The following is an 18,370-nucleotide window of genomic DNA, read 5'->3' on the forward strand; positions in this document are numbered from 1 at the left end:
CGTAACCAAATCTCAAAGTGGTATTAATAAGTTTTTAAATTAACTGTGCATCAAGATATTATTTGTCAAGCTCTCTCTCTCTATATATATATTGGTATATTACTAATTCCGTTTCCAAAGACTACACTGAGCCCATTTCAAATTTGAGGCGGGTAGGACCACTAAGTCGGTAAAACTTTCCCAATGAGTATTTAATGCACCTGTATTCGTAAGCCTCAAACCGAATACTTTAGTTAAGATAGAATAACCCTATACCAATTGATCTATATGAAAAAAAAATCATATCTACTTTGAATAAATAATATAACAAAAGATTAGAAGTAAACTAAAACCATGAAAAAATTACTGTCCTTAGAAAAGTTTTTATTAGGAGATCAAGATCTTTCAACTCTCAAGATATGACATTCTATTTGAACAAAAATGGCCTCGGCCAGTAGTGGAAAAATTTATCAAGGTCTACTGAAAGGTATGTTTAAGAGAGATTTCATAATTCCTGGAAGATTTTTGACTTCTTGGTTTCAATTTTAGCATCTTCTTTGTTTTTCTTTTTCTTTCTAAACCGTTTATTATTATAATCTCATCATCCCCTGCAGCTTTTTGGGTTCATTTACACTTTCATATTTCAATTTTAGGAACTTCAACACTTCCAAAAAAATATTTAATCTAAGTGTAAACTGATACAATAGTTTCTCTATTTTAGGATGTGAGAATTCTTTAAACTTCTGCATTGCAGACATCTCACATATGTATTTAGATTCAGTATTGAGTTGACCTTTTACAAATATATAATTAGTAGTTCTTAGATAAAAATATAAACTAATTAAACCTTAACCTATATTGTTATACATGAACGTGTGGTATAAGATTATGAAGAGTTGAATATAGGTCAGCTCACCACTGAATCCGAATCCCTCACATACATCGCACAACAATGAACAAGGTTAAGGTTCAATACAACTACTTTTTGTCTTATATACAATGCAGATTGTAGTGGAAGAGATTGCATTAGCCCAAACTTCCCTAATCGTAAGATCGTTTTAACTGTCCATGTTAATAAGTCTTTATCATCCAAAGAGCTTTCTTAATTTTCTTGATTACGTTTTTTGTTCTTCTCGTTTAATACAGCTGCGTCGATTAGTTTTCAGTTTCATAAAAGTTTAAAAAAAAAATGATTCTCAAGATATCTTTACTATTTCTTGAAGCATTGTTTGCAAGTCATCTAATGTTATCCACGTTCAACAAGGTGAAAGAACAATAGAAGTAGACTACTCATTATTCTACAGGCATTCTCACTTTGACAATGTTGTATTTCCTAATTGAAACTTCCTGTCACCCAGAAAAATTCTTGGTTACATAATCTCCCAGCATCTACCTTAACACACACGCTCTTCTAGTGAAAGAGAGTGAGAGGATTGAAACTTGTTATTGTCATTGTCTACACAATGTATAATATGTACAGAGGATGGTGACATGACCAGTGAAGAACAAGCATTCATTTGTCAATCTGGTCAGATTTACAATCATATAGCTACAGGTCAAAGAAAATTTCTGAAAGAAAGAAAGAAAAAAAAAAATTGTCTGTAGAGAGAAATTGTTGTCTGTCTCCCCTCCAAAAAACATGTACATATGTGCAGAGGTGAAATCATGATTAACATTAATTAAGTTGGGGTGAAGTAGAATTATGGTGATTAGATTAAAAAAAGGCAAGAAAAAAGTATTAGCATTTTTCGATCCAAGCTTCAGCAATAAAGACGGTCCTCTAGCGCAAGAACTCGTTCACCGGAACTCTATGAATCCATGAATGCTCTAACAACGTCATCAATTGGAGCCCGGCATATTGGACACTTTCCACTACTCCATTGCAACTCATGGGCGCATTTGAGACAGGTACACATATGCCCACATCTGTATAGCATTAGCAAATTTAGCTGGTGAGATGAGTACTTCTTATGCTCAGAAGATGGGGATTCAAACAGAGAAAGGATTGTCTGGGTTCCAAGCTAAGGCACCAACCTGTACAAAAGTGAGTCCACCTGCATTTCATAGCAAATGCAACAACTGCGTTTCTTTGGTGCCCCATAAAGCGAGTTATTCCCCATCCCTTGAACTGTAATAAAATTTGTCATTGCAATTTACTTAATGATAAAAGACCAAACAAAGAAGACGGCATCTAAATGGAGAAGATATGAATTCTGTGTCCCCCAGCTCACCTGGATGAACTTCCTGTTGATTCGATTGGTGCAATTTCACTTGCATGTCCACGCAACTCTGCACTGATTTTCTCAGCTCAGACATCTCACGGTGGAGTTGTTCAATTTGCCCTCTTAAATCATAAATGAGTTCCGTTTCCTTCAAGTATTCAAGCAAGTTGAGTCTTTTGAAGAGGAATTGAAGAAGGCTCAACTAAGATCAATAGAGGAAGATATAAGTGATACTCACTATTGATATGTGGTTCGTAGAGGAAGAGGACTGCCGGCTATCTTGATAGTAAGCTTGAGCCGGTAAAGGCTGGGGTGAAGATGTAGATGCAACTGGATCAGACTCATCTCCAACTTCATGGTCTTGATAACTCCATGTTTGTGTCGTAGATGGAGAAGTCATTTGCACAGATGGTGAGGATTGATCAAAATCATCACTTGCTTCATGAAACAGAGGACTTGTTGGACTCCGTTGTTCTTCGTCAGGTTCATCTTCTTCCTCTTCTTGTTCCTCATCTTCTTCTCGGTGTTCTGGTTCTTGCTCTTCCTCTTCGACTACTAAAGGTTCAGCTACTTGTCCCACCTGATCTCCTTCTTCTGCTTGCTCTCCTTCTTGACTAGCTGCTGAATGCATATGTCTTTGTAGGTGAGCCAACAACAATTGGCCTACTCTCTCTTGACTCATCTCCTCCTCTTCTTCTTCTTGATAGGCTTCTAGCTCCGTTTGTCTTTCTACACGAGTGGTCATCAATTGGTCCATTCTGTCCCGGAAGTCACTGGAAAGAAAAGTTGATACTCTTCTTCTGCAGGCACAAATTGGCAATTCAATTTGCAATATAGGGTGATAAACATTTGTATCTTCTAAGCGAAACAGATCTTTAGTAATGAGAATATATCTTTATTCTCATATAACTAATCAATCTATGCTACTTATCTTCATCAGTTCATATCACCATTTACTGATAATAATTTCCATTGATTAGAATTAATAAAAATAATATGAGTAAGAAAAAATGGTCCATGAGAGCGTTTTGTTCCAAGCTTAATGCGTCAGGTTCTTATCTGTGATAATGACTGTAAGAAGCTAGCTCTTGTAGCAAAACACAGTATTTAAATGTTCTCTGAACCACCTTTTATTTAATCTTGCCATAAAGTAATTACTTTGCTTCCATTAGAGTTGTATGTCTGTGAGTGCAAGGGGAGGAAATAAAGAATTATAGCAAAAGCCAGCATACCTTTCAAGAAGTTGGCGTATCTCCTCATTCTGCGAGCTGCTATTAAGCATCTCCCGGTACCATGTTTGCCTACGATCTTCCCAATAACTTCGTGGGCGAGATATTTCACTAATCCAGTCATAATTGGTTTCTGGAAATTGGTCCTGCAAGTAGGTCTCTTCTTCTTCTTCTTCAGCCAGTTTCTCATCCCAATCATTCAAGGATGCTGTTGTTTCTGCATTTTCCTGTAGACCAAGAAAAAGCTGTTGCTGTACATTGGTCTCTTGTTCTTCTGCTTCATCTGCCATTTCATTCGCATTCTGACCATCGAAGGATGCTGTTGGTTGTGATTTCCCATGGGTGTTGGCTTCTTGGATTTCTGCTATCTCACTTCTTATACCCCTACCATCTAAGGATGTCATCATTTCAGCAGTTCCTCGTGGTTCAAGAGAGGTTGTCTCCTTGTTAAGTCCTTTCTGTTTGACATCAGTTTTCAGGTTGGCTTCTTTCTGATGATCTGAGGTAGTTACCATGTTAAGTCCTTTCTGTGGGGCATCAGCTTTCGCACTGGCTTCTTTCTGATGATCTGAGGTAGTGTCCATGTTAAGTCCTTTCTGTGTGACATCAGTTTTTGGAGTGGCTTCGTTCAGATGATCAGAGGTAGTGTCCATCTTAGTTACTTTCTGTGTGGCATCAGTTTTTGATTTGGCTTCTTTCTGATGTTCTTCACTTTTTTGTGACACAGAGTTATCTTCTGAAGCTGCACTTATTCTCTCAGCAGTAGTAGCTTCCTGAAGTTGACCGACTTCTCTTAGCCCGCTGGCATTGAAAGAATCCTTCAAATGTACAGTGTTATTTTCCATCTCCACATGGGGGTTTCTTGAAGTAGTTGCCTCATTCTGGGCTGTGACTCCATGATTAGCAGCAGGGCTGAATTTATCCCTGAATATTTTTACATCCATGTTAACAGAACTAGCAACAATTTCTCCCAGCATATAATAGTACAGCTGAATGTTTCGAAAATTAAAAGGAACAAGATTCAGCTAATGCTTGTCAAAAATATTTTGATCAATCTTGTAAGAATTTATTGAATATTAAAATCCATTTTCAAACTAATCTAGTCTTGCCTACATTCTGGTCTGCGACAAAGAATGCAATCATAACCAAAGGAAGCTTAGAAATCCACAAACAGAAGGAATGGCTTGATTCTATCATTTTAATCTAACCTTCATCACGGTTATCATTTCTTTGCAGTTCATTTATTAATTTTATATATCCATTCCCTTCTCAGTACTAAAGCATTAATGTCATATGCATGGTTACTGTTGTATTAAATCCTGAGCAAATGTCAATGATTCTTCAATACCAAAAATGGTTTTAAAAAAAAATTGCATTTATTTACCTTAGATGCCTGATTGCAGACCTTTGTGATAACCGGTTAAATGATCTTGAACCGGATGCTAGTGAAAATTGTTGATCTTGAGTTGCCATGCCACGGTGTAGAAATCTAAGCCTAAGCATTGCCTGCAAATTAATCACAGAACATTAGTTAATCTGAGTGTTGAAATGGTAAGAAATTTGTAAAAGTACTTGGAACATTGTATGAAAAAAATAATAAATTTTTACCTGAATGCGACCGCGGTGAGTGAATCTTGAAACTGCTTGACGCTCTGCCAATGCATCAAGTTCTCTGTGCCTGTCGCGCTCAAGCTGCATAAGCAAATCAGCAAAAGCTTGCCTCCCTCTAATCTTTGGCGAACATATGACCCGCGAAAAGCTTCTGTTTTCTCTTTGCGCCTCTCTTGGCGCAGCCTGATCCAATACAGGCAAATGCCTGCGCTCCCTTGATGGTGATTCACATTGACTAGTACCGGTTTCATGATCATCAACATCATCACTTGCATTCGTCAACCTCTTGATTATATCAGCAATTCTAACCTTTTCACTTTCTCCAGCATCTGAATACCTCCTAGTTGGTGGCTCACTGTGGGCAGTCTTATCAGATTGAGACTCCCAATCTACAAAAGAGTCTTCATTATTAGTCCGAGCTTCGTCTTTCTCATCGGCAGAATCCCCCATTTCAGATGCTCTTGAAGCTTCACTGTCATTGTTGCTAACTCCTGAACTTGTCCTGCCTGAAGTTGATACAGGGTTCAGGGTATTATTCAAACTTTTTGATCTATTTAGCCTTCTTTCCCACATTTGAACAAGCGAAGACGCTCCAAGATTACCGGCCGCAGTTGAAGCCTCTGACTCAGCTGGCGGATTTTGGAGGCTTTGCAAGCTCTCTTTCCTGGGATTTGATGACGAAGAAGCAGAAGCAGAGGAAGCCAATAGCTCTGCCTCTTGACTCTGTTTCTCAATCGTTGATACCATTTCTCGGGCCTGCTTCGCCGCCCACCTATCCAAAATCCTCGACTGCCTTGAGCTCAGGATCGAAGAACCATATCCATAGTCATCATCATTAGCAGTTCTTTTCTTTTTTCCATTGTTATTACTGCTCAGGAATCTCAAGTTCCGATTATGATTCTGCTCGTTACCATTGGCCCCCTCTTCTTTAGCAACCCAAGACCCAACTCGCTTATGTGAATTCGCATTCGAATTCTCATCGTCATCATCTGCAGAGACCGTTATGCAATTCTGAAAATGATCTCTCACCAACTCTTTCAAATTCTTCTGGAAAGCAGCGGCTCTGGCATTTCTCTCTCTGCATCCGTCTCGCCTGTTGTGGTCTTTCAAAACACAACCAAATGGTGAAGACGAAACGATTTCGACTTGCGAGGAAGCCATTGTCGAAACCGAGAGCAGAAAGAATAAAATAAATAAACTAAATACCCTACAAAAAGTCCAAAATGAACAAGAAAAAGGCCATTGTCTGTGGGGATTGAAAACGAACGAACCAATGTCTGGAGAGAAAAAATTGATCACACAAAAAAACAGATTGCTCTGTTATTGTACGATTGAAAATGGTTGGTTTGTTATACGCTTGTGCATAATAAACCCCACCGAATATTAGTTCATTTTCGTTTTCATTTGCTAAAATTAGAGCTCGTTTTTCTGTAACTGAAACAGAGAAGAAATCTTCTGTGGTTGTGTTGTCTTAAAAAAGAGTGAATAAAAAACAGAACAAAAACAATTTTTATTTAGAAAAAATAAAAAACCAGTGACAGAGAAAGAGAAGAGGAAGGAGAAGTAGCTTTTGTGTTTGTGAGTATTACTGTGGCTATTAATTAATTCAGAGAGAGCAGCAACAACTGAGATTCTCCTGGAAATTTCTTATTCTTCGTGGTATCTTAAATAAGACGAAAACAGAGGGAATTTTTTTCTTCATATTTACAATTTGGTTCACCTTTCTATAAGATTTTGTATAGATATCATAAATTTTAAAAAAATATGTAACTAAGTCCGTAAAGAAATTAATACTCTTGGGATGTTTGACCAAAGTAGAAATTTTAAGTGGGTTAAACTCTTTTTCTTTTTTCTTTTTTGAAAAAAAAGTTAGATAATTTTGATATTTCAAATTAAAATCTTTCATTCAAATTTAAGATAAAAAAAAGTTGGCTTTTTTAATGCTTTTAACTAGTCAAAAAAAGTTAACTAAAATAAAAAAAATTAATGGGTAAAAATAAATAGCAGATTTAAAATTCAAACACCACTCACAAGAGTATAGAATAAATAAATTTTTCATAAATTTAAATAAAATAAAAATACAATTCCTTAATATATTTAATTTTAGTTAACATAACTTCAATTAGTAGTGTAACCGTCTTATTAATTTATTGTAACGAAAATTTTATTCTTAGATGATCGAATCAATTTTTGTTTTAAATTTAATAAAATGAACTGCGGGTGCGTTGACAGTCGACTGACCGAGTCAGAAGAATGCATTGCTAGTCCTCCGGAGCATATACAACGGTAAAAAAATGACATAAATAACACGATGAGGGACTTAAATGTTACATTTTGAAGTATTATGGATTCAAATATTAAATTTAATAATTTAGGGACCAAAAGATAATATCCCTAAAAAGAGCGGAGGAATTTTGGTGCGAAAGACGTTAGGATTGAACCGTTCAGAAACGGTGGGTCCATAAATAAGAGTTAGAGCACGAAAGTTAACAATAAATTAAAAAAAAAAAAAAAGATTGATTTTTATCCAAAGAGAAGAGCGTGGGATTTGGATATGCACCTCTGTACATACTATATATGTCATGTGCATTTTTAATGACTGCTTTGAATTGACTTATTTCAAAGCTGTTTAATTGGGTTACCATGTCCGCATTTTGGCCTTGATTTTTATGCATGAATGATAAAACTCATTTTTTTTTTCTAATATAGGGTTCTTCCTCCACTCTCATTCTCATTACTCAGTTTATTAAATGGGCTCTCTGATAATATTGAGGGCCCACAAGAATAATATTATTTTTATAAAATTTCATATTAAGTTTTTAAGTAAATTAATGAGTATATACATTGTCAAAGAGAACAGTCAATTTTGGTTGGTTCAAATGCTATTATTCGGGTGATGTTAGTTATATTATCTTTAGGATCAACGTGCAAAATAATCTTAGATTAAACTAAGAAATTTAGCAATTTACGTCTTCAAAGTGGCAGACATTTGTGAAGGGACTCTGCCGGTCTTTAGGTTTAAACTTACCCTTGATCGCGAAAGAGGATACGGACATTTTAGCATGCTTTGAAGGGATTGACTAATAAATACATGTAAATCATAAAATTATTATTGGATGTATTTATTTTTTCTTTTATAAATTAAGTTTCGATGAAGATAAAAAAAACCATTATTTATTAAACACTTGCTTAGAGTAACCTTTAGCAAGCTGCCAAGCTGGTGTATTTAGAGTCTAAACTCAATGATAAGGATTTTAAGATCTATTTAACACACACACACACACACACACACACACACACACACACACACACACACACACACACACACATATATATATATATATATAATTATCATAATTAATCATAAAATTATCATAATTTTTTATCTGTGAAAATTGAATCGAGGTGGAAACGTGAGTTTGTAATTGGATTAATAATGACTTCCTAAATTTGGGTCTAGTTAAACTAATAATGACAAAAAAAAATTAAAATTTTAATAATAATAGTAATTTTTTTTTTTTAAATTGAGGGGGTTGAAATCCACTACCACTCCTACCAGACACAATAGTAAGTTGACTGGATCCTGACGGCGGCCCATCTGGAAACGTTACAGGCTTCATGTTTTTAGCTCGGGCTCGAACCTGCTCGGCCCGACAAGCCCGTTTTACAACCATGTTAATCGCAAGTCACAGGCACACTCGCTCAACTCGAGAAGAGGAAGAAAAAGTGAAAATTTAGGAAAAAGAAAATAAAGGAACAGAAAGAAATGGCGTGGAGTGCAACGATGATCGGAGCATTGCTGGGATTGGGAACCCAGATGTATTCCAATGCACTTCGAAAGCTCCCATATATGAGGCGTATGCTTTTCTTCTTTCTCTTTTAATTTTTCTGTGTATTTTTTTTTAAATAATTGGTTAGATTAAACCCTGACTCCAATTTTCTGTCTGTTTGTTTGTTTGTTTAATTGGGATTAATTTAAATGAGTGCAGATCCCTGGGAACATCTTTTGGGCATGGGATTGGGGGCGGTGTTTGTTAATCAGTTGGTCAAATGGGATGCTCAGCTGCAGCAAGACCTCGACAAAATGCTTGAAAAGGCCAAGGCTGCCAACGAGCGCCGTTATTTCGGTATTTTTATTATTATTATTATTATTATTCTTTCTTTACTTACTTCTAATTCTGTTGATTATCTTGGAATTATTGAATCGTTAAATGCTCTGATGCTATGTCAATACTCGTGCCATATTTTATTGAAGCTGTAATTAGCTTGATGTCCAAACAATTTGGTCTTTTGATTCTTTGGCTGACATATTAAATGTTTGAGAAAAATTTTTTGTGAATGGTCAAATAGCAATTCTTTACAACATTATTGTTATTTGTCGAATACAAAGATATGAGATTAGGACCAAAAATTGGAATACAGTTGTGGGTGTGGTTGTGGTTGCATTCAAAAGTTAAGTTCAAGATTTAGCCCATGAGTTTTGGTTGTAGGAAGGTGCGGCCATAATTGAGCTGGGATATCCATCCTGATACATAACACATGATTTTGGACTGTGGAAATAATTAGTGACTGTAAGTGGCAACCTTTTTTAAGAGTGTAATTTTAGTCTAATTCCCATAAAATATTGGGCCATTTAGCTTCGTGTAAACAAAGAGACGCAAGATGCTGGAATCACCCGAAGGCAGCAGCAGGCCAAAAAGGCTTATTCCACAAATGACTGATGTTTTCCTCTTCATTCTCGTACATCTGAGAGAGAATATATATTTGGTTTTCAACTTTGAATTAGACCACAAGTGTGGAGATTTCCATTTGATATTGTCCTATCTGGTATTTGTACTTTTCTTGGACCTTTGTCTTCCATACCATATGAGAGAGCGAAAGGAGGTGCATAAGAAGTTTGAAAGTAGGTAAAAATAATCTGTTATACCAAAATAGTAGGTCTAGGTAAAGACCTTGGCAAGATTAACTGGGTTTGTTCAGGTTGGCAAGTGGCCCAATTGGAAAACCAGAATGCTCTGTGGTCTGATTTACCAGCTTGTGTTGGCCGATCATAGTGTGATAACTTTTGCTTGCATGTCAGCTTGTGCTGCCTGTTTATGTATGTTCATTTGTGCCTGCAGTTTATCACAAAAATTACAGCTTGATGCTGTTTGAAAGATTGTAAGTTTTTACTGCATTTTTGGTTCATTTCATGGCTTTGTTTTGCAAATATGAACAAGTTACTTAAATTGCCATTGGAGCAATATATATATCTTTCTAATTTTAGTTTCATAAGGCACTACTCATGAGAGTCATAGCTATGTTGAACCTCTGTCACTTTGTCCACTTTAAAAAATTTCTTGTGAGGTGACTTGCATTATCTGCGTTAGGTTACCATAGTTCAGCAAAATGAAAATGATGATGACAGTTCATGTTCTGTTACTGATTACCTCACATCATTTTTATTATGGTAGAAAAAGATTATGGTAGAAAAAGTGCACCCACCAGAATTTTGTCTTTAACTTCTTTTTTGTCCATATGCAGATGAAGATGATGAGTAGTGGTGGTCTGCGGGGGATTGTGGCATCTCCAAAGAAGGTTTCTTTTTCCAAAATATGTTGCCTTCAATTTGATAATTACGACTGGCTTGATAAGCTTGTTTTTTGTTCTGTTTGTAAGGAAGTAATTTTTAAGTTTGCTGGACATAAGTTCTGTGCTGTTTTTGTTGGAACAGGCTGATGCCATACATTCCATAATAATTTGAAGCAATTGGGGAATTTCTTTGTCTGTAACATCATGTTTAGTTCTCTCTGCCCATGCCCCCCCCCCCCCCCTTCTTTTTTGTTAAAAAATAACTTTGTGCAGATTTAATGAAAATTCATGATGAACGTTTAAAAGGTAGGTGTATGCAAAGTTGATTTAGACCTGGAATATTGGTTAGTGTAGATGACTTAAAGTGCCGCTGCGATGTATTTCTTTAATAAGCTAGACATCTATTAAGTCGGCTCAATATTGAGATGAATCAGATGTTCCCTTTTATCCAGTTTGCCAAATTGTTTGAAGCATTTGCCAATATGGTCACAATCAAGATTATGAATAAAATTGCATGAAGCTGCCTGGTAGTATTTCGTCTATCCGAAGCTTTGTGGCTGTAATTGTGAGCTTCAATTGGGATTCTAATTTTTTTTGGACCATGGATTATGGGAAGCAGTATTGTGAACAGAGACATATAAAAGATGAAATTATTAAAATACAGGTGAACAATCATCAATACTGAAAAATGGAAGTTATTTTCCGAAAATCCACTGAACAAAAGACCGCTTTAACCAGTAGTACCCTGCCTTTTGATATCAAACGTCAATGCTCTGACAAAATAATTACATCAGTCATGCATAAGGATCTATATGAAGCTTGTCGAAATCCACAATCCTGTTGCTAAATACATTCAGGAGGAGATCACAAACTTGCCGTGATGAGGGTCTCTCTTGGGGGCTGGTTTTTGTGCACTGCAGTGCTATTTCAAGCACTTGATATGCTGCACATTCTTCTCCAGGTAAGAGTGGTTTCATTTGATCATCAAGTAACTCCTCTCGAGCAGAGCCTGACATCTCCATATGCATCTCAACCCATCTCACCATATCCATTTCCACCCCAAATGTTGCATCAGTTGGCATTTTTCCACTAACAAGCTCGATCAGCACAATCCCCATGCTGTAAACATCGCACTTCTCTGTTGCCTTGAGTGAATACGCATACTCTGAAAGCAGACTGAAATGTTAGATAAGAGCAATATGACATGATAAAATCAGTACTAAAATTCAAAGCAGACACAGTTTTATTACCTGGAGCAATGTAACCATAAGAACCAGCAAACCACGTATTTGATTCTGTGTTCGAGTTGTAATCTTCAACAAGAGCTTTTGCTAACCCGAAATCCCCCAGATGCGCCTCCATGTTGGAATCAAGCAATATATTGCTTGATTTGATGTCTCTGTGAAGGATCTTGGGTACACAATCATGGTGGAGATATTCCACACCCTGAGCCAATCCCACTGCTATTTTTAACCTTGCCTCCCAATCAAGGCTCTTCCTCATCTTGATATTTACAGGCTGTTTGTTCAGCCAGTCCCACACGCTTCCATTCTCCATGTACTCGTATATCAACAAATTTGAACCTGCTCCTTTATTGCAACAATGCCCCATCAATTTGACTAGATGCCGGTGCCTTATCCTCCCTAGTGTCTTAACTTCTCTGGTGAAGCTTTTATTCAACAGATGATCATCTTTGCAAGAAATTTTCTTGACTGCAACCGTTGCTCCATTGGCAAGTTCAGCTTTGTAAACTGTTCCAGATCCTCCGGAGCCAATAATGAACTCGTCACTAAGATTGTTTGTGGCTCCCATGATATCTTCCCATCTAAAATCTCGCTTTGCAGCAGCCTGGAAGAGCAGCCTTCGCTGTGCTTGGGAGGAACTGGACGAGGAAGTGTAGTTCACTTGACTGCTCTCTCTGAGAAATTCACGCTTGCGTTTGACAAAGAGGGTGACTACAGCTATCAACAGAGCAATTGCAGATAAAGTTGAAATTACTGAGATTGCCACCACTAATGATACACTTATTGTGGACTGATGTTGGTTGGACACAAGGCCATTGCACTGATCAAGAGGGCTACCACAGAGATGCAAATTACCTTCAAATGCCTCAGCTGGCCAGTGAGAGAACTGCTTGCTTAATTTGCCTTGAAGATCGTTATAAGATAGATTAAGTTTGCCCAAACTACTCATCTCACCAAGTTGTGAAGGGAGCTCTCCAACAAGTTGATTGTGAGAAAGATTGAGCACTTCAAGCTTAGCCAGAGTCCCCATAGAAGGAGGGATATGGCCAGTGAAATTGTTGTGGCTCAGATCTAAAATGCTTTGGAGATTCTGCAGTTGTCCAATCTCTAAAGGTATTACACCATTCAAGCTGTTATTTGACAGCCGAAGCTCATACAGCTTGCTTAGCCTGCCAATAGCAGGAGGGATTGGCCCGGATAGTAGATTACCACTGAGGGTTAAGACATTAAGTGATGCAAGATTGCCAACTTCATGTGGAAGACTTCCATTAAGCATATTGCCATCAAGAGAAAGCACAAGCAACTTGGAGCAATTGAATAGTTCTCTAGGAAGAGACCCAACAAATTGATTGAAGGAAAGCTTAAGCTCGCCCAACTGAGGCAAAGTTCCGAGCCATGACGGAACTGCTCCCGAAAGAAGATTATTGTTGAGATCAATATGGCTCAGTTTCTTGCACATTAAAAGCTGAGTTGGTATTGGTCCAGTTAGTGAATTTCCAGAGAGGTCTAACAGCGACAATTCACGGATTTTTCCAAAAGTCCATGGGATTTTCCCAATGAATTTATTGTTTCCTAATCTTAGTCTCTCAAGAGAAGGTGAATTTCCCAACTGGGGAGGAATCTCATGATCAAATTCATTGTTTGTCACATCGAAAGAAAGAAAAGAATGCGAGCTACACAACGCGGCAATGCGACCATTCAATCTATTCTTCGAAAAATTAATTCTGGTAAGGTTTCTAAGATTAATCAGTGAACCAGGAAGGTTACCTTCAAGAGAATTGTTGTAAAGCATGAGCTGCTCCAGAGCTTGCAAGAATCCGAAACTGCCTGGAACCCCACCAGAAAGTTTATTGTCCGCCAAATCCAATATGATTAGTTGATGACAGTTACCCAGACTGGCGGGAATTTGACCAACAAGTTCATTTTGCCTCAAGTGAAGAAAATTCAAATCTTTTAGCCTCCCAATAGATGTGGGAATCTCCCCAGTGAAGCTGTTGCCAAAGAAATCAATCCATTTCAAGCTGGAACAATTGCCAACCTCTGAAGGGATCTGTCCAGATAAATGATTGTCATAGAGATAAAGAAGCTCAAGCTTCACAAGCATTCCAATTTCTCTAGGCAAACTGCCCTGGAAATTGTTATGATACAGAGCCAGTTCTTGTAGATTGCTGAGATTGGCTACAAATGGAGAAATTGAACCCACCAAGCTATTGTTGTGAAGATAGAGATGAGTCAATGCAACAAGCTGGAAAAGCTCAACGGGGATTGTTCCATTGAGTGTGTTGTTGGACAAATCAAGCTGCTTTAGTGACTGACACTGGCTCAACTCAACAGGTATTTCACCAGAAAGTTGAATTTCTGCTAGAATCAAGTGCTCCAAACTGGTAGCATTGGTACAAATTCTTCTGGGAATTGAACCTGAAATATTGTTGTTTGATAAAACCAAAAAGACAAGCTGACCCATGTTTCCAAATTCCTCAGGAATTCCTCCAGTGAGCCTGTTCATAGACAAATCAAGACTCTGAAGATTACCCATCTTAGCAAAAGACCTTGGGATTGCACCCTCAAGCCTATTCCCCATCAAGTTCAAGTAGCCGAGTTGACTGAGTTCACCGAGTTCACTAGGAATCTCCCCGGAGAGACTGTTGTTTCCCAGGTTAAGAAGCTGGAGGTTCTGAAGACGACCCAATGCAGCAGGAATTGATCCGTTGAGATTGTTTTCAGCTGCGGTGAAAATAGACAGGCTCGAACAATTTCCTAACTCAGTAGGAATCGGTCCCTGGAGTTGATTTTGCTGCAATATTAACTCCTCGAGTTGACTCAACTGGCCGAACTGTGGCGGTATGGGACCCGAGAGGCTGCATGACGCTAAACCAAGAGTGCCCAAGTTGACAAGGTTACCGAACGAAGTAGGAATAGAACCACTGAGCCAATTGTCACCAATTCTCATTACTCGGAGGCTGGTGAGTGATCCGAGCTGAGTTGGGATTGTACCCGCGAGTTGGTTAGAGAAAAGGAGCAGAGATTCCAATGAAGAAAGGTTTGAGAGAGCAGTTGGGATGGGACCCGTGAGGCTGTTAGAAGAAAGATCAAGGTGGATTAGGCTTTGCAAACGACCGAGCGAAGGAGATATTGACCCGGCAAGTGACAAGCCAGAGAGATTGAGACTCACGACACGAGCAGAGTTCGACCCGCATGTAATTCCCCTCCAAGTACACAAATTTCGGTTGCTTTGATTCCAAGCATGCAGCACATTTTCTGGGTCAGCAGTGAAGGACTTTTTAATCTCCAAAAGAACTGATAGCTCTTCATCTTTGCAAAGCACAAACCCAGGTGAAAAACAGAGCAAAAGAAGCAAAAGAAGCAAAAGAGCTAATAAAACTTGCTTGAACATGACCATATTGATTGAAGGAAGAAAACAAGCTCTCTCTCTCTCTCAACTGATCAATGGCTTTGAAGAAGAAGAAGAAGAAGATGGAGAAAGCTTAATTATATTGCTAGTTAAGGGGTTTGTTGCATGCTGGGATACTGCATGGATTGGAGAGCTGAGTTTTGGTCAAGCCGCAGCAGGCATTAATAAAGACAGCTGAGAAGACTCGTGGTTTGAGCAAAATACAAGACAGAGAAATGAAGGAATGCCGCATCTGCATGGGGGTTGTGAACAAGTGAACTGTACAGGCATGCAAGAAATTGACTTGAATGTATTTTGCAGCAGAGGGTGGCCTTAAAATTTGTGACAAAGAGTAGAAGGGGATAAGAGAGATTATAAATAAGAGCACACGCTATGTGTCAGCAGCTAACTTCAACGAAAGCCATAAATGGCAACCGCTTAGATTCAACTGTTTTATTCAGATACAGAGCTGTAGCCAACACTCTTAAATGCTGCAGCTTGCAGTGATGGGTAGATTGAGAATTAGGTCAAAATGGGTCAGAGGAACAACATTAATTTGAAACCAAAATCAAAATTTGACCAAAATGTATCAAACATATGATATGAAATGAATAGAGATGGGGTATGGTATGGGGTTTTTACATGTCATTGGGGAAGATACAGTGGTTGGGGTTTGATAGCTGACTGCTTCTGCTTGTGGGTTTGCTTGTTACTAGTGTGTTAGCTCAGTATTACTTAAACCCCTAATATATACGAAAGTGAGCGGTTGAATTTCTATTTGCATACAAAAATTATTTATAGAAGCCAACGTCTCCATTTTGGTTTTCAAAATTGTAAAAAGATGAGAAATATAATTTAATTTGTTTGAGATATGTCCAACTTTAATTAAGTGATTCTTCCGAAGCATTTGCAAAGTCAAACAAGTCCCCACAAACTCTTGACATTCCCCACGTACGTACGCATGCAACAAACTTCCAAAGCCCAACTTACTCCAAAGCATCATCCATCATAATATTCTTGTTTAATTAATCTAAAGCTTGAATATAATCAACTTTCTTGAATATATATATTACCATTAATAATTGCTCTCACTTAATTGTTCTTATTGGTTTGAGCTACCAAATCCCGATGTCCTTTTGTGACCTTCCGTTTATATTTAAATCCCATGCAAATGGCAATGCAATATACCCTACAACCTCTCCAAATACACTAATTAATGCGTTTGTGCTTGCCTTATCAATTATCTCATTCCATATATATATATTGTGCTTGCCTTATCAATTATCTCATTCCATATATATATGGAGTAGTTTTTTAATCAGGGATTTCTAATTTTATTAAAGTGAGGATTAGTTAAAAGATAAAATAAACACATATTTTAATACATTATATTTTGTCATGTAGTGTATTAAAATTTAATTTTTTTTATCTTTTAACTAATCACTGGCTTTATTTCCTTCTGGTATCAGAGCCAAGGGGAGGAAAGTGTTTTATCGTTTAAAGTTTCCTTGTTTTAAAGCCTTGTGTTTAATTTTGAAGTTTTGTTTTGTGGTGAATTTTTACTGGTAGTAAGTCCCGTTATAGGATAAGTTTTCCGCTGAGGGCTGTAAACCCATACCTGTAGCCATTTTGACCAAACCAAAGATTAACCATACGGTTTTAACCATGGATCCTATACACTGTAGAACATCATCCTTTTCTAGCTCTTCTTCCGGGAAGACTAGTGATTCAAAGCATGTTGTGAGTTCAGAGGAATTCTTTATTGAGAACTTTGATAAAGCAATTGATTGTTGGGAACTTCCAAAAATTTCTAAAGAAAAGATTTACAAAACAAAAAAGCTTGATTTTTTAAAGAATGATTATATTATAAAGACTGAAGAACGTGACATAACTCTTTCAAAACCTTTTGAAACAATTCACTTGTTTTCTGAGCATTCTTTAAAGAAATTAAAAGAAAAGAATTTTAATTATATTCACATCGGCCTTATTCAAGTAGGAATAAAACCCTTAACCAAAGAAGGCTTGGATACTTCTATCCTTGCTATCCTAAGAGATGGGCGATTCATCTCTTTTGATGATTCTTTGCTAAGCAGCATCGAATCTAGTCTTTGTAAAGGTCCCATATCTTTTGATTGTTATCCAAATATAACAATTTCCCTTAAAGACAAAAATATTTTGAAAAGCATGATTTTACAAATCAAAACTCATAATTATAATATGATTGAGGGATCTATCCCAGTTGCCTTAATTTTTAAAATCTCATATAAGGCAATGATCACTGCATTTAGTACGCAACATAAATTTCAGTCAAAAAGAGATGAGACTCTTCTCTTGCAGACTGATTTGTCTAGAGCCAACACAGTTATTCCAAAACCTATTCAATGGAAAGATGTCCATCTTCCAGAAGAATGGATTCTTGAAGGAGCCGCTCCACCAGCGATTCCAAAACAACTTGAGCCAAATACAGAGTTACAAAACGTAACTCAGTATTCAGATGGTAAAGTCAAACTATCGTTCAGAAGATCCACCTCATCCAGATTTTCTGATAAAGCATCGTGCTCAAGTATTCCTTCATTAGAAAGGAAATTCACAAAAGTCCCTTCTGTTATAAATCTTCCTTTTCAAAGTCAACCTAGGTTTTCTACTTCAGATATTCCTAGTACCTCCATCCGATCAGTTGATTATACCACTAGTGTTCCTCATCCGATCTACACTAGTAATCAACATATTCAAAGTCAGGAAGAGAAGGAACCTTCTCCTCCAACTTCTCCTACGTTTTCTGCTGTTACAGAAAATGTCATTAGTGTCATTGAAAAAGAATTTGAATTAGATAAAACTCTTCTGCATAATGATTTTTATTCTGATTTAAACAAAGAAAAAAGACTTTGGTTTTTCAAACACTTTTTAAACCAAAGAAAAGAAATCCAACAATCTTATTATGAATTTGTGAATCTTCATAAAGTTCATATATTATTTTTTGATTGGTTCGAGATATATTCCTCTAATAACAACATCTCTTACCCCTTCAAAGAGTCAAATCCTATTACTATTAGGAAAAAGACCACTGAGTGGAAACTCTCCGAAAGTAATAGAACAGTCGATTCTGAGCATCCACCCCTCCGG

The 18,370-nt window shown here is 37.3% G+C and overlaps 3 protein-coding genes across 4 annotated transcripts; 1 reads left to right on the plus strand and 2 right to left on the minus strand.

Annotated features, from left to right (window-relative positions):
• Nucleotides 1–1,585: 1,585 nt before the first annotated feature.
• On the minus strand, nt 1,586–6,224 carry LOC18051327 (glutamic acid-rich protein). Its single transcript, XM_024190033.1, has 7 exons — nt 5,039–6,224; nt 4,815–4,936; nt 3,434–4,354; nt 2,440–3,001; nt 2,211–2,349; nt 2,014–2,107; nt 1,586–1,905 (listed from the first exon to the last, which is right to left on the minus strand). Exons 1-7 carry the CDS (start codon nt 6,200–6,202, stop codon nt 1,788–1,790), a joined length of 3,120 nt encoding a protein of 1,039 aa, XP_024045801.1. The 5' UTR covers nt 6,203–6,224; the 3' UTR covers nt 1,586–1,787.
• A 2,521-nt stretch (nt 6,225–8,745) lies between these two features.
• Nucleotides 8,746–10,812, plus strand: LOC18051328. The gene is made up of 3 exons (XM_006448515.2): nt 8,746–8,898; nt 9,031–9,168; nt 10,565–10,812. Exons 1-3 carry the CDS (start codon nt 8,808–8,810, stop codon nt 10,579–10,581), a joined length of 246 nt encoding a protein of 81 aa, XP_006448578.1. The 5' UTR covers nt 8,746–8,807; the 3' UTR covers nt 10,582–10,812.
• Nucleotides 10,813–11,213: 401 nt separating this feature from the next.
• Nucleotides 11,214–15,637, minus strand: LOC18051329 (LRR receptor-like serine/threonine-protein kinase GSO1). 2 transcript variants are annotated; one of them, XM_024191637.1, is made up of 3 exons: nt 12,712–15,637; nt 11,863–12,573; nt 11,214–11,777 (listed from the first exon to the last, which is right to left on the minus strand). In XM_024191637.1, the coding sequence occupies exons 1-3, from the start codon at nt 15,254–15,256 to the stop codon at nt 11,407–11,409; spliced, it is 3,627 nt and encodes a 1,208-aa protein (XP_024047405.1). In that variant the 5' UTR covers nt 15,257–15,637; the 3' UTR covers nt 11,214–11,406. The 2 variants fall into 2 exon arrangements, with proteins under 2 accessions (XP_024047405.1, XP_006448579.1); XM_006448516.2 differs by having other exon boundaries at nt 11,863–15,637.
• Nucleotides 15,638–18,370: the final 2,733 nt, after the last annotated feature.

The sequence above is a fragment of the Citrus clementina genome, unplaced genomic scaffold (genome assembly GCF_000493195.1).
Source record: "Citrus clementina cultivar Clemenules unplaced genomic scaffold, Citrus_clementina_v1.0 scaffold_2, whole genome shotgun sequence".
Classification (NCBI taxonomy): domain Eukaryota; kingdom Viridiplantae; phylum Streptophyta; class Magnoliopsida; order Sapindales; family Rutaceae; genus Citrus; species Citrus x clementina.